Source organism: Marmota flaviventris, chromosome 18 (assembly GCF_047511675.1).
Source record: "Marmota flaviventris isolate mMarFla1 chromosome 18, mMarFla1.hap1, whole genome shotgun sequence".
In the NCBI taxonomy this organism is placed as follows: Eukaryota; Metazoa; Chordata; class Mammalia; order Rodentia; family Sciuridae; genus Marmota; species Marmota flaviventris.
Genome location: NC_092515.1, coordinates 57,824,134 through 57,850,903, shown reverse-complemented (window position 1 = coordinate 57,850,903; position 26,770 = coordinate 57,824,134). Strand labels below are relative to the sequence as shown.

The 26,770-nt window shown below is 52.3% G+C and overlaps 1 protein-coding gene across 1 annotated transcript in view; it reads right to left on the bottom strand.

Moving 5' to 3' along the window:
- Plcg2 (phospholipase C gamma 2) overlaps nt 1-26,770 on the bottom strand; it is a 124,246-nt gene that overhangs the window by 17,910 nt on the left and 79,566 nt on the right. Inside the window, exons 15-29 of the mRNA XM_027933125.2 lie at nt 24,271-24,375; nt 23,201-23,290; nt 22,511-22,686; nt 22,220-22,420; nt 21,230-21,352; nt 18,852-19,032; nt 17,425-17,496; nt 13,964-14,073; nt 11,172-11,268; nt 9,857-9,923; nt 8,031-8,188; nt 4,498-4,600; nt 3,136-3,345; nt 1,202-1,347; nt 284-398 (exon numbers count right to left, since the gene is read on the bottom strand). Of these exons, the coding sequence (XP_027788926.1) occupies nt 284-398; nt 1,202-1,347; nt 3,136-3,345; nt 4,498-4,600; nt 8,031-8,188; nt 9,857-9,923; nt 11,172-11,268; nt 13,964-14,073; nt 17,425-17,496; nt 18,852-19,032; nt 21,230-21,352; nt 22,220-22,420; nt 22,511-22,686; nt 23,201-23,290; nt 24,271-24,375 (1,954 nt within the window). The remainder of the gene's footprint in view (nt 1-283; nt 399-1,201; nt 1,348-3,135; nt 3,346-4,497; nt 4,601-8,030; nt 8,189-9,856; nt 9,924-11,171; nt 11,269-13,963; nt 14,074-17,424; nt 17,497-18,851; nt 19,033-21,229; nt 21,353-22,219; nt 22,421-22,510; nt 22,687-23,200; nt 23,291-24,270; nt 24,376-26,770) is intronic.

The following is a 26,770-nucleotide window of genomic DNA, read 5'->3' as shown; positions in this document are numbered from 1 at the left end:
GGTCTGGGTTGTCGAAGAGGAAACCCACCTAGTGTCACAAGGCAGAGCGAAAGCCCTGCCTTCCAGCCCTCACCAGGCTCCCACAGGCAGAGGCACAGCACTGGCTCCAGGTCCAGTGTACTAGGAAAGTGGCCTTGCCTTTCCCCTCCCCTCCCAGAACTATGGTGGACAAGAGGGGCACAGGAAAAGGCTAGACCACAAAGTGCACTCGGAGTCCCCTGGGGACAGCATGTATATGTGATCCAACTGGGTGGCATTTCAAGGAAAGGCCCAGGCTACTCACTCACGACCGTCGTCTTAAACTTGCTGTTGTCATACTCGGCTCCACAGACTTCCACCTCTACGAAGGGACAAGCGATGCTGCGCCCAAGCTTGGGGAGATGGCGGGCACCAAGAACCTAGGACACCAAGGTAAGCAGGTTGATCCCCCAGGTCCGCCCATGAGCAGCTGAGCCTGTCCCACATGTCAGCCAGGCCTGGGCTTTGTTTGGGTCTAGAGTCCAGCTGCACAAGTTCAAAGCCAGCCTCGTCCACAGGAGAATCATAGCAACCCCCTAGGGTGTGGCTCCTGAGTGCCCACCATCACTGCTTCCCGCTGGGAAACAAGGAAGTGAGGTGGAGAGTTGCAGGGTTCCCAGGTGGAAGGAGAAGTCTGAACCAAGCCACTTGTCATCTGACCCAACAGGTGGGTCTCCCTGAGCACACAGATATGCACACTCGTGCCAGGTGGGCACCTACCGAGGCTGGGTGCCCCAGAACTGAGACAGGGCAGAGGAAAGCAGGGCACCCTATTAAGCAAAGACCTTAGGTGGCATGCATTTCACTTTTTCTTCCTTAATCTCATGAGAAATGCAATCCACTTCTAGACTTTCCAAAAACTCTTAGAAAAAAACAACACATTGTCTGAAAGTTGGGTTAAATTAAGAAAACTTTGACCCCTAAAACTGGCCAACAGGGGGACAAGCTCTCCTGAGTTGAGACCCAATGATATGTCCACATTGCCTTTCTCTCTCTTCCTGGCCAGAGGCTGACCTCACCCAGGGAGAGATTCATGCCTCTCCCACAGAGGACCAGGGAAGTTCACTGGGTTGGATTTAAGGAGATCCCCTCCTCCCAGGACAGCACTCTAGAGGGGACTGTGCCCCCAGATGCCCTCTGGGCCTCCAGTGCAGCGTGGGCCCAGCCCCCTGGAGGGCTCTACCTTGACAGTGAGAGTCATCAGGATCTTCCTCTGCGACTCTGGTGGCATCGGGTCGTACTTCTCTGTCCGCATGCTCTCCGGCTGTAGGACGTAGCCCGTCCGCCCGTTGAGCGAGAACAGCGCGTGGTTCATCTGCATGTACTTGTCTGCAAGGACAGCCGAGCGAGCACGATGTAAGGCCGCTCGGGGACACGGCCCTGGGCTGGGGGTGCTGTCTGGGAAGCGGTGTACCACTCTCCTAGACAACTTGGGGCAGTCGTTCCAATAGGTATGTGACTTAAAAGACAATGTCAGACGTAGGAACACCTTTCCAAGTATGACAGTAGGACCACAGATGATTAAAACAGGGTTGGGCGTAGCTCAGGGTTAGTGCACTTGCCTAGCATATGCAAAGCCCTGTCTTCCATCCCTAGCACCACAAAATGACGACAGGGAAAAAAGGCTAAAAATTGGAAGCTCAAAATATCTACAAAGAAAAAACAAACTGCATCACAGTGAAATCATTTTAGCTGGGTGGGGTGGCACATGACTGTAATTCCAGTGACTCAGAAGTGTGAGGCAGAAGGATTGCAAGTTCAAGGCCAGCCTCAGCAATATAGTGAGACCCTGTCTCAAAATTTAAAAAAGGACTAGGGATGTAGCTCAGCAGTAAAGCCCCACCGGATTCAATCCCAAATACAAAAAAAAAAAAGTTAAATCACTTTACTTCAAATGACAAGCAAATAAATACATATAAAACTTTAGCCTCTTAAGAGCTGTGGTAAATATACGCTATAAAAACCTACCACATTAGATAAGTCACATGAATGGTATGCATGAAAAAAATGCAAATTCTCCCTAAGTGAAAAATAGATTAACATCATCACTGGTAGGAGAAATGCCTGCAAGAGCAGCTTTAATTGTCTACAGGATATTATCAGTTTTCACTTATCAGCAAGCAAAAATTAAAAAGCTCAATAAAATTACACTGGTGCTGGGTGCAATAGCACACACCTGTAATTCCAGTGGCGCAGGAGGATTGAAAGTTCAAGGCCAGCTTCAGCAACTTAGCAAGGCCCTAAGCAACTTAGCGACACCCTGTCTCAAAAAATAAAACATGCTGGTATGTGGTTCAGTGGTTAAGCACCCCTGGGTTCAATCCCCAGTACCACAAAAAAAAAAAAAAAAACTGACCCTGGTGAAGTTATGCCAAAAATATGAATTCATACTTTCACCCATTTGTGTTCCCCTCCACTGTCTCTAGGGGGGCACTGTCTGCAAAGGGTCTCAGCTCAGGCACAACCCCACACAGGTGCTCAGTGGTTTTCTGCAGGTAAAGCATATCAAATAAGAACACAAGTGCGGGTGCCCCACCCAGTCCTTCTGAGACCCTTGCCCCACAGATGTGCACCTGCATCTGAATGATGCTCACTCAAGGGTCCAAAAGGCAATGCTCCCTCTAAGAGCCAAGGATGGGCAATGGCCTAGATGTACCTCCATGGGAGGCTTGTTAAGTAAATGGCAGTTCCACTCAGTGGCGATGAAGAGAATGGAAGGAGTGAAAGCACTGTGATTTAAGTCCGTGTATGCTGGGTTTCCCCGGCAGCTGAATACCGCTGGAGGAGAGAGTGAGCATGAAGTCCTCAAAGAGGGATGGCCAAGAGGAGAGCGCCCCCGAGACGGCCACTGCACACCTGGATCCTGTGAGCCTGAAGCTACAAATCAGCTCCTAGACCTTTTCATTATCTAAGCCAAGACAGCTCCTTCTCTTAAGCTAGACTCGTGATCACACGGCCAGTGGCCACAGTGCCCGCCCTTCAGTTCAGCTGCTGGGCTTTGCATTAACTGGCATTCTGGTTGAGCCCTGGCGGTTCCTAAGACACATCACTGGCCCCCAGCTGACTTTGCCTGGAATGATGCGGCCACCATCTGGCCCCCGGCTGCCCTCCAGTTACCTGGGGTCTGGAAGTTGAGTGCCACCATCTGGGAGCCACACAGCCACAGGCGGAAGGGATCATAGTTTGAAGAGTCAACTCTCTGTCCCTTCGGGTAGACGCGGGTCAGGCCCTTTTGGTTATACCTCAGGAGATCGAGGGGCTTCTGTCTGACGATGCTGTCGGCCTTCGTCTCCACGAAAGAGCGGATTTCCCGGAAATCGGGGTTTTCTGTGGACAGAGGTGGGTGGGTGGCACTTCACTCTCGCAGGTCTCGCCCAACACATTTTCCTAATACCTGCTGCCATGGGTGGGTGCTCAGGTGGTGAAAGGTAGCCAGAAGTCCCTCGACAGGACGCTTCGGGCAGTGATGAAATGCTGCTATGGACTCCTCCCTCAGGGCCCCCACACAATAAAAAGGAACCTCATCTTTCATACTAGATGTATGACAATTTGTGATTAAAACTATGAGCATCCTTGAAGCACACAGCACTAACGTGGCACAGTGACAGAAAGGTGGGGGGAAACGAGTATGTGGGCAGCAGCAGGAAGGTGCAGATCTTGGGAAGGAAACATACAGAGATGGGCTCTCTCCTCAGGATGCCAGAGCCACAAGTAGCACAAACCCCGCATCGTGGAGGAGTGAGAACCAAATGCTACTGCCTGTGGGCAGGATGTGACAGGAAGGAGTGCCTGGACTGGTAAAAGGCAAAGGCGAGGTGGGAGGGGGTGGACGTGTCACCTCACTTGCTCCCGCCCAGCAGGGGTGGGACAACCAGAAGGAAACTGGCTACACCTGGCCGGGCCCATCCTGCACTTCAGCATCTTCCCCTGGACCTGGAGGGCTGGGACCTGCCTGCTATGGAGAATTGGTAAAGATCCACTTTGTAATTTCTCCGAGGTCGGCTGAACAGTGGTCCCTGGCCCACCCAGGACCTCAGCCCCAGAACCTACGAATCTGCTGTTAAAGGGCAGGGACGGTGCAGATGTGGCTGAGGAGCTTGGAACAGGGAGACCCTGCTGGATCATCCAGGGGGGCCTGCTGCGCTCACAAGGAAGAGAAGGCCAGAAGCCACCAGAAACTGCGCAAAGCAGGAAATGGACTCCCCCTGGGGGTCTGGAAGGACTGCAGCCCCCGGCACCTTCGTTTTGGCCTGGTGACAGGGCCTCAGGACTGTGTGACAACAGATGTGTGCTGTTTTCAGTCACCACATTCATGGTCATTTTTACAGTGGCTGCCCTCCGAGCAGGTAGGGGCCGAGGACAAAGGAGTCAGGCCTCTGCCAGGAGCAGTCAAGAGCCAGCAGGAAACGCTTTGCCCTGAAGCATCAGATTCCACGGGGAGCCCTGCTCATGGCCGGGGAGTCGCGGGGAGGGCCTTACCCAAGTTGTCCTTGGTCTTGCTGGTGGGCTTGCAGTAGACGACCAGGTCCGAGAGCTCGATGGCGATGGACTGGTTCTTCTCCCAGTACTTCATGTTGTTCTCCTGTTCCAACGCCACCATCTGTAGTTGCTGCCGCAAGACGGCGCCCCAGCAACCCCAAGCCACTGGGCCCCTCCTGCCTGCTCAGACCTTCCATGGAGCTGAATGTTCTCTTGTCCTGAAGACGCCCTGCCCCTCCTCCACAAGCAGCTTCCACCCAGATTTGGTGTCCAGCCCTGGCCAAGCTCTCACAAGTAGATGGGGGCCTGGCTGGCAGGGGGGACACCTCTTTGACATTACCCCTCTTTTCTTGTTACCCCTGCCTTTCGCCCCATCCCTCCCCTGAAACCAGTGGTAGTTCATCAATTCCAGATCTCCGTGCCCCGAACACCCTGCAGGCCAGCTCCGCCCATCCTGGCTCCATCCGAGGCTCTCCTTTCTCCCAGGGCCCAGGCCATGGGCCATAGACCCAGGCGGCATTTCCCAGAAGGTTCACTGTTCAATCTAACTCCACCCAGGTAAGGATGAGCTGCTCACTTCACCCCACATCAGGCCCCTCAGATTCTATCAGCCTCTCCCTGGCCTGGGGGGAACCGTAAGAGAATATTTAATATAGTCACCATGGAATGGTGCTCAGCCCCAGGCATGATGGATATTATTTGGTCCACAAATGTCAAGAAGCAGAAATTATCTCCATGTACACAGAGAGGTTAAGCAGCTTACCCGAGGAAACACAGCCAGCTGATGTCAAGACCAGATGCTTAAGAGCAGGGACCCAAAGTCCCTGGAGAAGATGTCACTAAACTGCCCCTACATCTAGCACCACAGTTCACAGCCAGTCCCCAGACTCCTCACCCCTTGGTGGCTCCTGGGCCTGTCCAGCAGAGCTCTTCTGGACCCATCCAAGTCCTCCTTTTCTGGGAAGCTCTCATGGGGCAGGGGAAGGGACCTGGCCCTCCTGAAGGCATCCACGCCTCTCTGCCCCAGCCAGCTTCTGCCAGGCTCAGCCTTGACAATCCCTCTTCCATTGTCCTGCCTTAATGCTAATGTGCAGATGGTGACCCCCTAGGGGAGTCCCTGGGCAGGAAGGCCCTGCAGACAGCAAGTGCTCAGGTGGTTACAACGGTGGAAAGTGGAAACCAGGCCCTGAGAATTACTGGGTCACCTGGGCAAACCCTACAGTCTGAGCCTCAGATCCCCTAATTGTAAAATGAAGCTCACAGGAATGCTCCCTCACGGGGCCATTGTAGGAATTAAACGAGGAAGCCTCGTGGATCAGTCATGGGGGCCACTCAGGAGGCGCCTCCCTAGGCAGGTGAGCAAGCAAAGGCAAGCAGCAGGCTCTTCCGTGCGGACACCTGCACCAGGGTCCTGAGTTAACTCCGCCACCAAAGCAGACTCTGGCAATGCCAAGTCCGCACCTGAGGAAGCACCCCAGCTCCTCTACCCAGCCCGACCCTCACCAGCCCTTCCCATGCTTCACAGGAGTCCTGGGTACAAAGCAACCAGAGGAGGGAGGGAGGCGTGGAGCACGCCGTGACTTCTTCAGACATCAGCCCGCCTCGAGCCAAATGCTACCAGGAGACAAGGACCTTTCCAAACCTCAGATCGGTCGCTAGGTCCTCATCAGCCTGGCTCTGCATTCCTGGTGCATGATCTTCACTGAGTGTGTGGGGGTATAGGACACCCCAGCAGTAACACTGTTTGCCTCCGCTGACGACAGGGTTGCTTAGAACAAAGGTGAGTAGGCGTGCCACACATAGGTAGCCTTCTGGAATACTGTCCCTGCTCATGGAGCACAGCTGTGGGGACTTTACCCCATTTTCAGCCTCACAGGTGACAATGCCAGTTGCTTCTTCCAAATTGCTTAATGTCGCTCTCTGCACTGAAGGTGCTGCCCACTGGGCCACCTCGAAGTGTGGACAGACGCACGCCTGAGCCGGCCCCCAGGCAGCCGTGAGGCCTGCTCAGGAGCGAGGCTTCCAGGGCCGGGATGGGCCTTGCCCCTCAGACCCACACCAGCCCCTCACACAGGGCGGCTGTGACCAGAGCCAGAACGCGGTCAACTCTGCCGACTCCTGTTTTTTTTAACCCTCAATGTAATAAGAAGACTAAGATTGTTCTCACGAAATTTTAGCAAATGTAAAATCCAATTACAGAGGATATAGATCAAAGGCAGCAGAAAGCAGCCTTGAAGAGCTAGGCTCAATTTCAGAAAACTTCACGGGCAGGAGAGGGAGGGGCCAGGGCACCTCAAGTGAAGCCACACTCTTCTCCAGGAGGCGCCAAGCACAGGGGCCAGTCAACGCCCTGTACCAGCCCACACGGAGCGTTCCCCGAGGAGGCTGGTGCTGGGGACAGACTCGCAGGCTGGCTTTCTCTATCCTTGGCTAGAAGGACCCAGACCAACCAGACCCTGCTTAGGAAGGGACATGCCATCAGGTGGCACCACACAGATCACACTGAGGACAGCAAGGAGGATACACCTGGATAGCGACGATTTTTCAAATGAACCTCAGGGCGGTAGCACCCGCCCTGTGCCTCAGACCTGAGTAACTAAGGGACAGATGAGATGTCCCTATCAGGGAACATGGGAACAAGCTGACTTGCTGGCCACAAGCTCACAGGTCACCCAAGTGACTAGTGGTGGTGTGACAAAGCCCCTGAATTTCTAGGACAGGGGAAAGTGGCAGGCCCTGCCAGGAGGATGCCATTGACAGGCCTTCTGAAGACGGTAACTGCCCTGCAGAAAGGGTGAGTCAGTAGACCCCTGGTGGCCAAGGACCAGGGCAAGGGGCTACCAGGCTGCTGGCCGGTGGGCACTCCAAGTACTTTGGAGGAGCAAGAATGGACTGCATCCTGAGATCATGGGGGACTGCAGAGGTCGAGATCTTCCTCAGAAGCAAGCCAGCTTTGTAGTCACAAGAAAGAGCAAAGCACCTCACGCCATCCCTCATGATGTGGCAGCCCTGCCACGTCATCCTGGCACAGGGATGACCAAGGCCATCATGGGCTGCAGTCACTACCTCACCTCATCCTACCAGTCAGGTATTTGGCTCCTCGTTCTGCAGACAAGAAAGCCAAGGCCCAGTGTCCAACCCTGCCAGGCTTCAAAGTCCAGCCTGCCGGACTCCAAACCTTCTATCCCTACCCAGAACCCCAAAACGCCCTAGCCAGGTTCTGATGCTCAGAAGAACCCAAAAAAGCCCATTCCTATCTAGAAGATGATGTGCCGTAGGGTGGGTCTTGGTCACCCCTGCGTTCCAGGGAGGAGAGCTCCGTGATCGCTGGCTGTGGAAGGATCTAGGCTGCTTTGAGAGATGCACAGGACCAGGAAACGGGGAAGAGGAAGGCGATAATTCCTGGGTAGGCTATGTTGGCAGGGGCGACCCTGCACACGCCAAGTCTTCTGAAAGCTCAGACTGGGCCCAGCTTCCCAGGGAGCTCAAGTGTCCCTGCCTGTCACCATGTGCCCAGGTGAGCAGAGGCCTACCTTGGTGTCGATCTTCCAGGTGATCTCTCGGATGCTCTGAAACCACTCAAAAAGCTCCTCCACCCTGTCCGTGGCAAACTCCACAGGAGGATCACCCTGCTTCTTGGGCTCCAGGATGAAGACAAAAGACTTCTGGTTTTTCCCCTGGGGGGCTTTCACTGTGGGGGAGGGAAAGGAAGGTCCTGTTAGAAGCCCCGAAGAGCAGACTGCACGCTGCCCGAGACTTTTCTCCCAGGAACCACCCGAGCCACCTCTGCGGGTCATCTTGGCACTGACTGGAGCATCTGCTTTCGATCAGGCAGTGTCTGGACAACACACGTCCTGCCCTAAGGTGTCTAGTGGGTTCAGCAGTGGTGTCCAAACAACGTCAAGTCCCCAGTCCCTGAGACCTTATTTAGAAATAGATGTGCTCAGTGAGGGATTCCAAGCTGAGACATCTGGGTTTGGGGTAAACCCTAAATCCAAGGACTGGTTTTCCATTAAGAGACAGGAGGGGGAGACCTGGACTCAGACACAGGAGCGCAGAGACACAGAGGCAGACACCAGGGCGGTGAAGCCACAGCAAAGCACCAGGGAGCGTCAGCCAGCGAGCAGAGGCCTAGAGAGGCCTCCACGGAGAACGTGTTTATAGAAAAGAAACTTATAGTTACGAGGGGGAGATGACCTGCCTAAAAAAATCAGCTCTAAGCTTTCTGAGCTCCTGGATGCCAGGTGATACTCTAAGCAGTGACAGGCACTGTGTCTTGCTCGGTCCTCATCACAGCCTTGTGGGGTACCACTACCTTGTGTCCGTTTTACAGGACACAAAACTGAGGCTCTGGAAGAATGAAACTGCGAGGCCACATCGGTGGCAGAGGCAAGATCAGACCTGCTAGCAACTCCCTACTTCGTGCCTCTGCTCTGCAGGAGGGGAGGCAGATGCTCCAGGGTGTGAAGGGGGTTCCCCCAGCCCCGTGCGCCTAGGAGCTCACCTTGGGACCTCAGGTGTGGTGGTCACTAAGGAGCTCGGTTCTGTCATCTGGCAATGGCAGCAAAAACTCCTGTACCCGGCCACCCTACTGGATTGTTGCCAGGGGAAACCAGAACCAGGTGATGCAGGCAGAAAGCAAAATGCTGGGACACTGTCCTCTGAGCCCTCGGGGACCAGGCCTCTCCAGGGAGGGCCTCGTGGGGAGCAAGCCCAGGCTAACAAACCAATGTGCTGCAGCAGAGGGAGGCTGCCAGGCCCTCGGCCCAGAAGGTCTCTCACTGCCTGCACCCTGCTTCGAGGGAGCTGCGACCTGCCCCCTAAATACAGGCCAGCTCCAGCCCCAGCAGCCCATGCAGATCCAACCCTGCCACCCCTGCACAAGCCCGTGTCTGGGCCACACCCTCACTTCGCCCTCGCCCCAGATCCCCTGTGGGCAATCCTGGTTTCCTGGTCCCTGGCTGAACAGAGAGAAGTGTCAGGATGCCATCTCATAGGGGCCAAGTTGCAGATCTGACCTTAGGAAAATGGGGTACAGAGATGACCTTGGATGATCTGCCCAAGGTCAACAGTTGGTAAGCCTCCTGACCCCGCGTTTCATCTGGGCCTGGCCAACAGCTTCAAAAGCCAGTTCCTGAAATAATGACGATGACGTTGGGGACAGCAGCTAATACTCATCAAGAGCTTATCAGGTCAGACACTGCTTCAGCACCCACTGCCTGGCTGGTTCCATCCGCATCACTGACCAGCCCAGTCCAGCCCAGATGTACTAGGCTTCATGCAGGGCAGGAGCCAACATCAGTGCCCACTGCACAGGGCCAGGCCTTGGGGGACTTGCTAAGACAACGTGTGCACGTACCAACATTGTAGGTATTGAGGTCCAAGATTCCTCTGCAAAGAGACCCTAAGGGATTGTCTTCAATAATCTGTGAAGAAACAAGACATAACTCACGGTAGTCGTAACAAGAATAATAATAAGACAACCGGTTTCCAAAGCACACCGTTTAGCAGACACTGCCTGTGGAATCGTTTAAAATGCGTTTTCATTACAGGACCCGTCCACCAGGAGAGCTAAATAACGAAGCTCGGAGATGAAGGGGACTGAGTGGGGAGCAGGAGCCACAGGTCAGCATTTCATTTTCCCCATCCATAAAAACAAGGCCTGTGAATCCTAGAACAGATTTCAAAACACGCCCTAGACCCATTATCTGACAATCCTATGAAATGGGACCCTGGGGCCTACGACACCCCAGCTCGAGAACCCTCTGCAGCTCCCTGGGGCCTATGGAAGCAACAGCTATGCTCTATGATCTTTCCAAGCCCTGGTTGCCCCCACCCCCACCAGCTGGCTCTCCCAGCCACTGCACACCCAAACCATCCAGCGTCCAGCTGAGACAGAGACCAGCTTGTTGCCAGGAGAGAGGGCAGACCTGTGAATCCACCTGGTGGTTACACGGCCCCACCAGGCTAACAGTGACTGTAGACAGGAGTGACACAGGACCCACATGGTAAGAGGGCCGCACCTCGGCCTCAGTGGGAGCTCTCACACAGCCCCCTCTTTGCTTAGCCCACCTCCCGCCATTTTGACTTTTCAGGCTCACATTTCCCTTCCTCTAGGAAGCCCTTCCAGATTTTCCCACCTTCCTTAAGAAATAAATGCTCTGGGCCCCTACAGTCCTCATCAGGAAGATGTCACCCTTGTGCAGCCACAGTCAAAGTAGCTGTTCCCTGAGCCTCTGGGCATAAGGCAGAGGCTGGGGAACAGAAACCCAGCTGGCAAAGTCACACGAGGACCTCTCCCCGACCAGCTGGGCCCACCACACCACTCCCATCAAGCCCGCTCTGCACGTCTGGTTGCCCAAGCTCAATGATTTCCATTGGCAAACTGCTTGAAGCAAAGGGCAGAATCCCTGTTTGGCCTCTTTCCCTCCCGTGGGAATTCTCTGCCTATTCAGAGCCTCCAGCTCAACACCGCCTGATTAAAGTAGGACTGGGTTGTCACAGCGAATTCCGCCCATGACAACTTGGGTTCAATTCCAATTTCCATGTCACCCTGTCTTCCCCATTCCAAATCTCAGAAACCACAACCAGCACGTGTCAAATTTCACCCCCTAAGATGGCTCCAGGACTCCCCAAAAGACAGCATAGGCAGGATGATGGATGGCAGCCCTCACCTGCTTTTCCAGTTCCTCAACATCAACTGTTGAAATGTCCTCGACGTAGTTGGACGGGAAGTACTGCTGGATTCTGGTGCCATAGTCTCCCTTCCACCTGGATAAAAGCAGAGGGCATATCAAGAGCCTTCGCCCGCGGGTATTAATAATCCATTACCGCTCATTAGATCCCAGCTGCTGGCTGGCTGTGATGGGGAAAAGCGGCAACTGGCCAAGTGACCAGAGGGGGCTGTCATTATGTGACAACAGAGGATTTCAAAGGCAGCTTCTGCCTCCTGTTTTAATCACCAGTGAGTTGCTGGGAGCTCGCTGCTCCTCTCGTTGCAACGATGCTGATGTTTAGTCCAAGACACGGAAAGTCGGGCGCTCCTATGCTTCAGTGGAAGTCACAGACCACCCACCCTCTCCGGCTGGCGCCCACCCCATTTCAGGAAGGGCTGCAAATGTAGACATAAAAACCATACAAAGAATGTTCTGGAGCCAGACAGCCCTGAATGAAATGCCAGCTTCACCACAACTGTGTAGAATGGGACAAGTAGTCCCCGTCCCTTCAGCTGAAGCACCGCTCCCACACCCATGTGATACCGAGGACACCTGTGGTCCAGCCAGACCCATCAGACTTTGGTACCGCACATTCTCCCAAGTCTCTTCAGGCGGGCAGGCCTCCCCTTCTAGCTTGGCCATCCTACAGCCAGGGGACTTGTGCCAACATGGACCTCTGACCATGCCACACGGCCCCTCCTCAAAGCCTCCAGGACCCAGACTCCAGTCTGGCCATCAGAGCCCAGCCTAGTATCGCCCTGGGACTCGGGGACTCCAGCTTGACGTCTCCAGGCAGCCAGTCTGCCCTGCCATACCACCAGGCCCTTCCTGCACACCTTTCTCCTACTGGACCCTCAGACTCAGCCACCCAGGCTGAGCTCCAGGCACCAGCTGTCAGCAGTGGGACCTTGTATCTGCCTCCCTACTATTTGAGACCTTTCTTGATGCTGATCAATTCTCTTCTGTGGTGACAGGAAGCACTTTAAATTTGGGCCTGGACAGGCAGAGTGAAGACGGATGGTACCGATGGCCTAGTGACTGCCAGCTCTCAGCCCATTCCACACCCTCCTGCCCTTCATTTCTCCACACCCATCTCAGGTAAAGGCTAGTAAAGGTCACCCTGTATCTAAGGTGACCACACGCACCATCTTCCTAGGGCTGAGCAGTGCCACCTGCTGCCAGGTATAATTATTAGCAACAGTATTCCCTTCACTCTCAAAAGTATCGCCGTTGGAACATAAATTATTTGGTGCCCCTGGCTCTGCAGGAACTAGTCTGGGAGGATGAAGAAAAGTTGGTCCAACACGGGCAACCCACTAGGTGGCACTATGGCCATCAAGGAGTCAGAAGTGACACCTTGGTGGGCAGCTTACCCACAGCCCCTTGCCAAAGGAACTCACGCCAATCTCTTCATTCATTCCAAAGCCTTGGAACTGGAAAACTGAGTTGGGGTCATTATCTGGGCTGTACCCCCACCTCCACAGAAGTCCATCATCTGCCCACCAGTGAGAACTGGGACTCCCACAGAGGTAAGTTCAGGAGCCTCATGGGGAGCACCCGCAGCCCGAGGAGACCAAACTCTGGCTGTGCCACTCTGAGGGGAGGGATCCCAGCAAAGCTAAGTCCTGCATTGGGAGAGGCAGGTGGACAACACTGTTGACAAGAGGAGCAGCAGGTGCTGTGGCAGGGACAGAGCCACCAGCAGGGAGGAATAACAGGCGGCTCCAAACCCTCAGTCCACAGGGAACTCCACTGTTACCTGGATCTCCAGAATAAAAAGCAGTTAACAACTGGTTTGGAGTGAGGGTTCTCCTGGCTTTAAAACAAGTTTGAAAATCCCTGGACTGAGGTCCCTTGCTCAAGTCCAGAGAGGGGCCTCACTATGTATGAAACTAGAGTGTAGGCCCTATAATCACCCGCTGTGTGACCCTGGACAACTTACTATACTTCTCTGTGCCTCAGTTTCCTCATCCATAAAAAAACAGGTGCCAACAGAACTCACCATCATGTGGACAAATGAGCTTTCAAAGGAAATGCTTACCATAGTGTTTAACACAGTAAGATCCCAACACGCGATTGTGTTGGATTTCTAAGTCAGGTCTCACTATCATGTTGGGAGGAAGAAATGCCAGTCTAATGTAGTGCTAGAATCTCTGCCAGTGCCCCTGGTCATCAGTGAGTTCTTACTGCTCTCAGGTAAGAAACCACTTGCCTGGGGATGTATCATTAGGCAACAAATTTTTCTTCCAAGGTAAAAGAAGAGAAGAGGTAACTAAACCTCAGCAAACCCAGGTTCCCCTGCCCTAAAAAACCTACTTTCCTCAGTTTAGGATGAGGCCATAATACAGAGCACAGGACTAAGCAACAGCCTAGGAATTTGAATTTAACATAACACATGGGCTTGTGTAATGGAAGTGCCTGTTGCTGTGTATCCTTGGGAAGACTCATTGGCCACATTGTGAAGTGGGGACAATATCAGGCACAGCTCCACAGGATCGCAATGAGAATTTGGTTAGACGATGTGTAAAAGCAGTTAGCAGAGTGCTGTTGTGACGGCAGTGATACCCGGTACGTGACGATGTGAACTGTGCAAGATCTGGTAACCGTTAACACCGCAGCTTACCCACTTCCCAGTGGAGGAGCATAGCAGGCCAAAATCAGCCCAGGAGGTCAGACAAGGGGATCAGAGGTCAGCCAGCCCTGAGTGGCACCCACCTGCCAAGCATGCCAGCCACCCCCACCAGCCTTACCAGCCCCCGGGCTCCTTGGAGACGTTGTGGATGAGGGCCCCACGGCAGAAGCTCAGCTCGTCACTTCGCTTGGCTTTGTAGTCGTACAGAGCTTTCACGGTTCTCTGAGGCTTTCAGGGAAACAGGAAGGAAAAGGTCAGGCCTGGTGACAGCCGCAGAGAAGAGGCAACATCACTGGCAGCTGTGAGGCTCCTCTTAGGAGCAGAAGGCTTCAGAGGCCAGGATGACAGCGCCACCTGCTGGCCAAAGGGCAGCACTGCAGGGGAGCCAAGGCCCAAATGTCCCCGGGAGGCACTGACAATGGCCTGAGCTGGGTGTGACCCAATATTGCTCAGATTCCTCAACAAGAGAGGACACAACTTTCAGATCACACCACAAGCACCACCTCTGAGCTCCTCAGAGGATCGCTCTGCCCCAGGTGCCCCCAGAAGTTAAGGACAGTCCCATTTCCGGGCCATCCAGGGCCGCACCGCTGTTCTCACTAGGCGGGTGGCCCTCTAACCAGCCTCTCTCAAGGCCTGACCGTTTTACTGGAATAGCTGAGGCGCTGCTCCATGAAACTCATCAGAAGTCAGCTCTTGTTGACAGGAACAAGACAGGACTTAAGATACCATCTTTCTTCAAAGAATTTGCTGGATGCCTGCTGCTTGGCAAGCAGAAGCCCAGACAAAACTACACCCTTGTGGCAAGAAAGTCTTCATGGGCAGAACCGACGAGTCTGCCTAGATCGAGGGCTTCCCTTTCTCTCACCCAAGGAAAATGGGAACAGGGAGCAGGCAACCCGCTCCTCAAGGCAGACAATGGTGTCGACACGCAGGTTCCAATAATCACTCTGCCCCTTCCTAGCTCTACATTTAAGGCTTACTAAGGCTCAGTTTTCCCACCTGTGAAATCAGAATTAAAATTTTACATACCAGGATTGCTGAGACTATTAAATGAGGTACTGCATGTAATGACAGAAATGACAATCGCCTACCACCCCATCAAGATAGACCTGTTCTAAGCCTGTTTTACCTACGGTGTCTCCTTTAGCTCTCACAACTACCCCAATAGGAAGGTAGAAGTGGTAGTATGCTCGTTTTACAGAAGAGGAAAATGGGGTACAGAGATGACCTTGGGTGATCTGCCCAAGGTCAACAGTTGGTAAGCCCCTGAGCCCAGAACTGGATCAACTAGCGTGGGTTGTTGCCATAGTCCATGATGTTCCATAAAAAGCAACGAGGGTTCTAGAAACTCAGGACCTCCAAAAAGAGGCCACCCAGACCTCCTGCCTCTCTCTCCTCACTGCAAATGGAGCAGGCTCTACCTGGGCACTCTGCTTCCAGGCAGGTGGAAGGACCAGAGCTGGGCTCAAGGCTCAGTGGGAAGCAGCCTGTGGCAGAGGGAAGTGCCACTTGGCTTCCATGAGGAGGAAGCCTCCAGCCCGCTGGGTGGCAAGAGAGGTCCCGATAAGCTACAGAGAAACCAGCCATTCCCCAGATGCCCAAGTAGGCACATGGCAGGTCAAATGGCTAAGAGCCAGGCTGCCCAGGACCAGAGTCCAGCGCCACGCCACCGCTCTCCTGGCAGTTAACCTTGAGGTACCTCAGTTCCCTCCTTTGTAAAATGGGCATCAAAATAAAACCTGCCTCATGGGGCTGTCGTGAGAGCTAATGGTCTAGCCAGTGCCTGGAATGTGGTTACCTAGGGTTATTGATCTGTCCTCCAGTTTCAAGAGCTTACGGAAGAAAAAGAATGCAAAACATGCCGGGAGCCTCTGCGTGAAGCGACTCATTTTAGTATTAACTAGAACAACAAAAACCAGAAATGACTCAGTGGCCACTGATGGGAAAACAGCTAAGTGAGCAGAATCGCCAGAATATTTCACAGCATTAAAAACATTTTTAGGTTAAATTCCAATATAGAGATTTTGCTTAAATTGCTCAGCCTACCAGGTTTGACAAAATGGTCACTAAGAGATGAGCAAATGAAACCTAAGACGGAGCAGCAAAGAGGGTCAACACAAGGCACAGGTGGCACCGGGGGTCACCGCTCCTCTCCTCCACGTGCTTTCTTTCCTTCCATCAGTTTTCCACGTGACAGTAGTAATTTTACTTGGAGGTGCTGATCACAGGTGGCAGTTTGGATCAAGTGCTGCACTCAGGGGCTTCTCACGGCTCACACGGTGGAAGAGGAGACTGTCTCTACCCCTTGGCTTAGTTGCCAGAGTTTTAAAATTAGAAGATTTCATGTGAAACACACAGATTACTGGCTTGTCCCAAGAAATCCGAAGAGCCGAGCTGCCCGCCCGCAAGGCAATGCCAGCGGCTGCTGTGGAGCAGTGCCCTTGAGGCAGCGAGCGTCCCTCAGAGGACCGCAGGCTCCGTCACCCCTGCCGACCAGCTGACGAAAGGCCAAATGCCAGTCGCCATTCATCACCAAACTTGCACTATTTTGTCACTGTCGCGGAAGATTTAAAAGACTGAAAATTTCTTACGTCCGGACAGCTCCACTCACCCATGTTATCTGCCTGACCTTCACGGACATGTGAGCCGGCAGCCCCTGCCTTAGGAAATCACATTTAAAAGGAAAATGAGAGACTCAGCCCCGCAAAATAAACTCCAAAGTACACCCCGTCAAGGGCAAAGACGAACAGGCCCCTGGCCACTGCTCCAGAGGGCCCCAGTCAGATGTCCAGAACCTGTACGTCGGGCAGAGGGGCGACCGTTCTGATTTCCAAATGTTCTTCAGTGCTAACCAAAGTCTCTGAGGCCAGCTGGTGCAGGACGACCAGCTCCTCAGGACTTCATTACTTGCTCAAGATTTGTATCAGCCAAGGATGAGAAATTTTTTAAAAAGAAAGAAAAGGGCAGGGAAGGAAGAGAGGAAAGAAGAAAAAAATCCATCTGTATTTAACAGAGGCCACCAGCAGGCTGCTTCCTAGGCAGGGGCTGCACACCAGCCAAGGGCCAGTCTCCCACACAGAAAACCCACTGTGGCTCTCCCTCCACCTGCTCAAACCACATGTGAGACAAAACCAGAGCGAGGAGGAGCCGGGAGCAAAGGCAGACCTCATGCCCACCTGTTTGGAGGTTCATAAGAGCCAGGTGGGAAGGCAAGATAGCGTCTGCATCGAGGAGGTCAGAGAACCAGACAGAACACACACCACAGGCTCAGTTGGCTAGAAAAACACATTTGAAAGACTTCTAATTGGAAGCCATTTGGCCCAAAGGTGGTTCATCAAACCTCAGAGTTTTAGCAAGGCCCAGATGCGTGTGGATGGATTCTATTAACCTTTGCCCTGAAACCAATCATCCTTTCTATTAAAAAAAAAAAAAATGTATGTGTGTGTGTGGAGAGAGAGAGAGAGTGTGTATGTGTGTTTGAAGAGAGAGCATGCGCGCCCGCACGCATGCGCACGCCAGGTTTTCCAGAACCTTCTCTGGTCCTGTATAATTGCCATGGGGCAAGCAGGATCTTACCATAGAAGGGTTGATTTCACTTGGGTCCACGTACATCCTGCTGACATCGTAGAGGGAGTTTATATCTCTTTCCTGAAAAAAGAGAGAAGTCAGTGGACGGCACTGCCCCCGGAATAGCCCTTGGACACAGCAAGGGCTACAGATGTCCTGGCACTCACCCGAGGGGAGGGTAGAAATCGCACAGAACTTACTGTGGCTCATGGGTAGAGATGGTTAAAAGCTACAGAGAAGTTCTCCCAAATTTGGGAACCTCCCCCAAATCACAGGGGCCCTGTGCTGGCCTACTGTGTGCCAGGCACTGTGTTTCCCTGTAAAAACATAAACCTGAAGATCCAACTGTGGAGGGAGCTCTTGGCTCATAGAGCCACCAGCATGTCTTCTCCTGTCCTTGAGTTCAAGGAAGGCACACAGAAGCTTGAAATCGGCCACCGAGGAAGGATTTACACCACGGAAACTGGCACATGCTACAAAGCAGGGCCTTCTTCCCAGAGCCTCTGCCGAGTCCCACCTTCCTGCCTCTGTTCCCTCCCCCACTCACCCCAGCGGGCTGCCAGCCTCTGTCCATCAGCAGCCTCAGGGACCTGCGGTGGCCACTCCCTCTACCTGGTGTCGCGGCTCCCTTCACACCTCCCAGGCTGACCCACTGGGTTTCAACTCACATTCTCAGCCACTTCAGTCCACCTCCTCTGACCGCCTGCCGCAGCGCCACCCTCCCCACGCTATCCATCATCACTTGCTTCACTGAAAACATGCCATGACGTCACTGTGCTGGCTCTCTCCCCTCTCCAGAACCTAAGTTTCCCAAGGGCAGGCTTTGCTCCCAGCGTCTACAGCAGTCCCTGGCACAGTCAGGACCGTCCACCTTTTTTCGGCAAATTAATAAACCCTTCCCAGAGGAAGTGAGACACAGTAATCACAGCAGGTTTACGCTCTGCTCAAAACCCTCCAATGGTCGGAACACAAGCCAGTGATTCATAATGGCCTACCAGGCCCTACCTGGACCGGCCCCACACTGACCCATCCTTATTAAATTCTACCCCTACCTGGGCACACTTGATTCTAGCCATGCCAGCTTCCCCTCTGTGCCTCCAGGCAGGCTCATACCTCAGGACCTTCACACCTGCTGTCCTTTTTTCCCCCAGATACTGCATAGCTCATGCCAGGCCCTTTGAAAACTAAAACCTCCCCCTTAGTATTCTGTATGCTCTTACCCAACTGCCCATCTTTCTCCTGAGCATTTATCACTGACGCTTGCTACGTATATTTTCTTATTTATTGTCTGCCTTCTCCAAGCTAGACTGTACGCAGCAGGAGGGCAGGATCTTTGTGTTCCTTTTGGATCCTCAGACTTGCAGCAGCTGCAGACACACAGTAAGTACTCAAAGTTATGCCAAAGGAATGAACAAAATCACAAGCTGGCCACCTACCATGTTGTAGCGCTCCAGCAGCTCAGGGGTCACAGGGTAGCGCAGGCGCATCTTCCGGTACAGCGCGTGCTTCTCATAGTAATTGACAAGTTCCACGAGGCTCTCGAAGTAGGCAGAGGTCCCCAGCACAAAGTGCCGGCCGTCCCGGTTGATGCGACAGTGCTTCACCTTGCCCCTGGCCCTAGGGGAAGGGGGAACCATGTGGAGTTGGCACACCAAGATTCTGATGGCCATACACTCGCTGTATAGGCCCTGCCCACTAGAAACCACCTGGGCATCCACCCTGAGGGGCCTGGGTCAATAAACAGTGGCCGCCCTCCTACAGAACACAAGACTGCACTGGAAACGACAGTGTGGGTCTTTCTGCACCAGATCTGGCTCCCTGTCCATCACAGGCTTGACTGTGGAAACCCCCAAGGTGTCCAGACCAGGGGTCGGTGCCCAAAGACCCGGGGGCCAAGTCTGACTCACTGTGTGTTTTTGTAAATAAAGTTTTATTGAAATATTTACCATTCGTTTGTTTATCTACTGTGCACAGCCACGCTCTCCCTAGAACAGCAGGGCTGAATGGCTGCCAGACAGACCACGTGGCCTGCAAAGCCTCGAGAAAATTGCTGATGCCCACTCTAGACCTCTGGGACTAGAGTGAATCCAAATGTGGCCCAATAAGGTAACTTCGGAATTACTTTTCAAAAAGGAAATGGGTTTTCTGTTTTTTCATGCATTTGAAAAAAGAGGGGAAAAAAATCCAAACAGAACACTCTTCAGTCTCATTAGCTCTTCTAAGAACAGAAACATTTTGAAAAATAAAATTTTGATCTTAAATTTACAGCCAAGAAGATCTTATAAAAACAAATGGGTTTTTTGTTTTTGTTTTTGTTTTTGTTTTTGTTTTTAAGTCTACCCTGATGTGCTCACCAAGGAGGTGATAAAGTATAAGGTGACAGATATGTAGTCACCCTGAGTTTGCTGCCACCCAAGGAATATATGAACCAAAACATCACGATCTCATAAACAGGTACAAATATTATGTGCCAATCAAAAACTCTTAAATTTTTTTAAAGTCTATTCTAAATAGACAAAGCAATTTTGAGCAGAAATAACAAAGCTGCACTTCACACTCTTTGACTTCAAAACATACCCCAGCTCTTGTCATCAAGACAGGATGGTGCTGGCAGAGAAACAGAGCCCTAGACCAGCGGAACAAAATAGCCCAAAAGTAAGACCAGGCACTTATGGGGAATCGATTTTCAGAAGAGAGGCCAAGGACACACAATACAAAAGGAACAGTTTCTTCAATCAACGGTGTTGAGAAAACTGGAATCCAACACGCAGAAGAATGAAATAATCACCCCAAACAGACTTGAATGTCAGATCTGAAGCTGTAAAACTACCAGAAGGAAACATAAGGGAAAGCCCGGGGCACTAGTTTGGACACTGATATTTTATATACAACCCTAAAAGCACAGGCAACAAAAGGAAAAACCAGACAAATAAGGAAACATTTGCAACCTGAACATCCAATAAAGTGTTAGTATCCGAAATACATAAGAAACTCAAATAACTCAATGATGACAAACTGATTTTTAAAAGGGCAAAGTATCTGAATAAATATTTCTCAAAAGACATATAAACGGCCAACAGGTATATGGAAATGTCCAACATCACTAAAAATGTAAATTAAAACCACAAGAACATCAATATTAGCTCACACCTGTTAGAAAAGCTATTACCAAGAAAAGCTGAAAGCGAAGTCCTCTCTGGACCTCTGTCTCCTCACTGGTAATACCTGTCCCTGCCCATCACAGGCTGCAGTGAAGGGCTCATTCAGATGGGACCTCGGAAGCCACCCAGTTCAGGGACAGTCAGGAACTCAGTGGATGGCATGACGTCACCATGAGCACAGAGCTCAAGGAAACCTGAGGCTGGGAGGTGGCAGGCCAGCATGACGCCTGGGGTCTGAACACCAACCCTCTCCCCCATCACTGGTGGGAGGGGAATTGGGGGTGGAACTAGAGAATCACAGTCCTGGAGATGGCTGGGTGGCAGATGCTGAGGGGCTCAGGCCAGAGCTATGACATCACACATCTAGGCTGTCTGGGTTCAAACCCCAGGCCCCTGCTGCATGCTTCTACAAATACTTACCCTCCCTGTGCCTCAGTTTCCACCTTGGAGAAACAGGGTAATGCCAATGCCACAAAGAGCTGGCACAGGACGTAGGCAGTGTCTGGGACACACTAGCACATGTGGCGCTTGCTGTTACCCTAATCATCAATGCTGCTGAAGCTGGGGAGAGAACCCCATCACGCAGGTCTCTTCCAGAAGCTCCCTCTTGTGTCCCATGCCTGCCCTTCCTTACCTCCCCCTGCCACGCCTACCTGAAGGTGATGGCATAGGAGTCGGTCCCCTCCCGCCGTCTCCGGATGAGGAAGGCTCCGTCACGGGGAATCCTCATCAGCATGTCCTCTGCTTCTCCACGGCTCAGCCTGTCATAGTACCAGCTGTGCCCAGGACACAGAAAAGAGCCAGGTGAGGGCCTCTGGGATGCTGAGCTGGCCACCCACAAGGGATGAAATAATGGGCTCCAGGAAGTCCTGGAATTTGTCCCTAGAAACAGCCATGGGAATCACACTGGCACTTCCCTGGCCATCCGCAGCTCTGAGGACAGTAATTTTTTAAAAGAACACTGGAAGACTGAATGGGTTGGCCCGAAGGACAGAAGAATAAACCCACTGATCTTCACCACCCATCCAGCCCAGTCTAAAAGGCCAGCCTCAACAAGTGGGGCAGAAACCATAGCAGGTCTCAGGAAATCTGAGCAGAGCGCACAGGGGGTTCTGGGGAGACTTTGCTTGGGTCTTGGTTATTTTATCATATGTGAAATATCAAGTTTTAAAAGGTGACCCAAATGAAAACAGACAGGAAAGGTTAAAAAAAAAAAAAAACCTTAAGTTATTCTTCTTCCTCAGAAATAGAATTCTGCTTAAAAGTTATTTACACACTGTGTTGGCCTTTTGCAAGACATAACTTGAGACTCACTTTGCTAAATAAAGAAATGAGGGAAATACCCTTACCATCATTTGCCTTTCCTGTTCAGTGTCAGAGTGAGCTTTGACAGGACAAAGGACATCATTGGGCCAAATTTCACCTCTAGAACGAAGTCCAAGACCTCAGGACTAGCATAGAAAGGAAAGCGAAGGAAGGAGACAGCGGGGGAGGGGAGGAGACAGAGAGGGCCAACGCCATGGCCAGCCGCCTGGCACCTAGTGGTTCAGAATTCTCGTGGTCCCTGGGACAGGCACAGCCCCCTGGCTGGCTGCTCCGACCTATGGACCCGCCCCGGGGCCTCCCACCCGCCGGGGACCTACGGCTTGGACTCGTGCGGGTTGGGGTTGGGCACGGGGTCGGTGAGCCGCAGCTCGAACTCGGCGCAGCGCAGGTGCGACTCGCGGTAGTGCTGGACGAGCGCGTAGATGCTGTCGAAGGTGAGGTTGTCGGTCAGGTAGTACTTGAGGACCCCGCCCTCGGTGGTGGAGCGGATCCGGCAGTGCTGCACGCGGCCCGACCGCCTGCGGGGAGGGGGGGGACCAGGTCAGCGCCCGCCCACTGCAGGCCCCCGGCCATCCCCCCAGCTCCCGGGAGGGCGGGCCGGGAGGTACCAGAAGGACAGGGTGTAGTCGTTGGGGAAGGTCTCGCTCTCGCGCACCAGGAAGGTGCCGTCCTTGCCGCCGCTCTCGGCGCAGTACTCCTGCAGCAGCTTCTCGGCGCTCGTCCTTCTCTCCACCTTCTTGTGGAACCATTTCTCCCCAAAGTGCAGCTCCGTGGGGGGCGTGTCCTGGCCCGCAAAGAAGAGGGGGTGCTTAGGATGGCTCCCGCTGCCCTCCCCTGCCTTCTCCTCGCAGCTCCCATCTGCGCTGGCCTCTTGGAGTCCTGAGACATGGGGTCAAAGGTCCCCAGTAAAGGCCTCGATTCTGCTCTACAGGAAGTTGAGAGCCACACTCTGGGGAGTATGGGGTACGGCCAACAGCTGGACACGGCCAGAAAGGCCAGGGGACACCGCAAGAGAGAGTATCCAAATGTCCATGCACTCCCTGGCCAGCGAGGGCCACCATCTAAGGCCAATTGGGTCCTGGAGACAGCAGGAAGGAGTCTTGAATCTTACTGGTTAAGCCCCTGGGCCAGCCAGCCAATCAGAGAAGAGCCAGCAAGGCTCTGGTACCCAAAGAGGAAGCTCGGAGGGATGAGGATCCTGAGCCCATCCAACATCGGGATAAAAGACCACATGGCACCAGGGCCCAGCAAGAAGGCAGTCCAGGGGAGTCGACAGGAGCAGCGGGGTCTCCGCCTACCTGGGGCAGTTCATCCTCCACAGTCTGTTCAATGTCGTCACTGAAGGACAGCTTGGCATCGGCAATGGCGCAGTAGTGCCGAGTCCATTTCTAGAGGGCAAAGTTGGCATCAGTCCCCCAAGGTCTCCACCCCGTCAACTCTGGGGCCCAGGGCCCTCCCCACAGGGCACCTCCCCAGCATTCACTGGGGATTCCCCCTCCCAGGTTCAGACATTTATGGTGCTTTCGATGATTCTGTTCCCCTCTGAGACATTTCTTTTTTAAGACATCTATTTTTTACTTCTTTTATCATTCTCGGGACTTTTTAAATCAGTGTGTCTAGGAGTAGATACGACTTAATGTCAAATTTTCTCCTGCATATTTAATTTGCAGCCTTTCATGATGGATGGGATTATTTCATGCCCCACATGACTATCTTTTCCTGTCGCGTCTACTTTAAGATTTTTCTGGATTTTTCAGCCAGTGAGTCTAAAGATATTTTCTGCAACATTTAATTATGACTTTTTATTTACCATAAATTTTAACCACCTTTATGTTTATTTCTAGAAATGTAAGAACAGATACATAAAAATACACCCAAATGGATTTGCCTATTAGGTTAAAAGACACGAGAAGAGGCCCTAACAGTTTTAAATGCCTTACTCACACAAAAAAAATAAGATTTCTAGTGGAACTATTCCAGCTTGGAGGACAACTAAATATAGTGCCATGGGGAACAGAGAAAGGACGTCAGCAGACAGACTTGTAAAGCTGAAATAAGGTAAGTTAGCTAACAGTATTATACCATTGTTAATTTCCTGGTTCTGATCATTATACTGTACAGGGTTGTGCAGAAGCTCATATTTGGAGAAACTGGGTGAAGGATATATGGGAGTTTTTCAACTACTGTGTAAATACATATTACATTTAATATAAAAGTATTTCAAAATAAGACAAAAATGCAAATGGAAAAGTTTAATTGGCTTAAAATGGGAACAAGATAGGCACAATTTCAGAGTCCCCCAGTGGTGCTCTAAGAAGGGTGCAGAAAGCCACATCCACAGTGCACATGGGAAGGGACCCAGGCCCACCTGGTCGATGGAATCCCACATGTACAGTTCACCCTGCTGCTTGCGCTCTTCTTTCTTGTCCTCCACATTGACATCAACGTCACCTCGAGGGCCCAGCTTCTTATGCTGAAGGAAAAGAAATTCACACAGTCTCTCTCAAAACCCATGTTGAAAATCTGGAACCTGCGAGAACTCCTCCCCATCAGCCAGCCAGCTACCGCCACCTGCATCCTCCTGCCTCAGAGCTTTGGCTCTGTCTGTTCCGCTGCCTGGTCATCTCCCACTGCATTCAGCTCTGTCCTCGGGGCTTTGTCCTTAGAGGGGCCGTGCCTACCACTCGGTCCAAAAACAGGCCACACCACCTTCCCATCCCTGCCACCCTCCAGCCCTGCTCTGTTTTTCTCATATTCTTGGCCCCAAGGACATCTGCTTGTCTTTAGTCTGGTTTTTTTCTTTTTTTTTTTTTTTTTTTTTTGTGAGAATATAAGCCCATGGGGAAGAGATTCTGTTCTGCTTCCTGTTGAGTTGTGTGCTAGAACAGCACTTAGAGATAGTAAGTACTCAACAAATGCACAGAGAACAGTCACTACCTCATGTGCTCAGGTGAGCCAGGAACAGAGAGGAGCAAATGAGACAGGCCCCCTGAAGCCCCACCTGCCAGATGCTGAGGGAGCCCTGGACCCCTGCCAGCCAGACCCCCATGCACCTGGTCCGCCTTCACCATGCAGGGAGTGTTTCAGTGACAACCGCCCGAGGAGCCCGTGGCGTTGACCCAACAGTCCCAGTGCACTGACACTCTTACCCACAGGACACCAATATCCCCTCATCCGGTGGGCTTGATGAAAGCCCCCTCACACTGTCCAGTCTCTCTCTGTTGGCAGATCTGTCCCCCACAATACCAGACCTCCTACAACAGAGGGACTGTGCCCAATGTTTGTTGGTGACCCAGTGACAATTTAGGGAATGTGCCATGTGCTGGCATGGCCATACCCTCACATTTGTTATTTCCCCCATCTGGAAGGGTATCCCCCCTTCCCTGCCTATTGCTGTAGTTTGAATGTTTGGGTCCCCCCCCAATTTATATGTTGAAACCTAATCATAATGTGATGGTATCAGGAGGTGGGCCCTTGGGAGGAGTAAGATCCTGGGGTAAAGATGGCATGAATGGGATTAGTGCCCTCCTAGGAGGTCCCAGAGAGCTGCCCTGCCCCTGCCACCACATGAGCACAGCAAGAAGTTGGCAGTCTACACCCAGAAGAGGGCCTTTGCAGTGCTACCCTGACCTCAAACTTCCCAGCCTCCAAAACAGTGAGTGGGAAGTTAATTTGTTGATAGACACTCAGCATATGATACTGGTTACAGCAGCCCAAACAAGTGCCAAGGTGGACCAAGGGACCTGGTGAAGACCTGTCCATCCTTCCCTGTGGCCTTGCTAGTTGTCTACAAAATCCATCTCCCTCCTAACAGCTGCCAGGTACAGCATTCAGATTCGGCCCCCATTGGATGGTCATGCACAGAGTTCACATGCACTGACCATGAAAGGAAGAGCCATGGACAACAGACAGCTCTTGCTCACAGGAAATGCTCTGCCCCAGAGGCCCAGCATGCCGCCCTGAGTGAGCTGGACTCAGACATGCCAAGCCTCAGCTCCCCCACAAACGAGGACCAGGTTCCCGGGCAGACTGTCCTCATTTTTGTGCTGTGGGGAAAACTACAGATCCCATTCTCAGAATGTTAACAATGCATACAATTATAAGGGAAGCCAATTATACTGAAATACAATTATTAAGATATTAAATAAAAAATAATTCAATATAGTAATAGGCATGCTTCCTCATTAGCATCTTAAATAAGATGCACAGGCAGATCTAATCACCTCCATAATTCCCACATGGTAACAAACACAATGTTATTTTGAGATATCTGCAATAACTGAATGTGATATGAAAGTATCTGTGCCTTCTGCTGGTGACAAAGCCCAGGTGGCCTGCTGCTGACACTCACAATGGAAGGAAGCCCCGAGCTTTACAGACTGGTTCCAAAAAGAAGATGCAGCGTTTCCCACTCAAGTTCATTTGCCCTCCCCCATCCTAGCCAGGGGCTCTTCGGGATCTGTAGAGCCCTAGCTAAACCCCTTGGGAGATGGGAGAGTAGGTGGTGAGGGTCTTGGGTCACCTTGCAGGCTGGAGCTCAAAGCTCCTAGAACATTCTCCTTCAAATGAATAAGAAATGGTTTCAAATATTCTAAGCCATTGCTTCTGGTCTCCATCCTATTAATACAAATACCCCAATGTTCCCTTGGCATCACTAGGCCCAGGACCGTCGTCCCACAGTATCCACCTCCTTCACAGGCCTGGGGACTGGATGATTGGAACAGCTCCTGGGGTCACTTGGAGAGGGGCGTGGTGTCAAAGAACACATGAGCAATCACAGATTCCTATTAGACCAATCACCAGTCAGTGCGTGGAGAGCACCTGCGTGGGACGTAGCCGCAATTGCTAGTGCACCAAGGCGAAGGAGA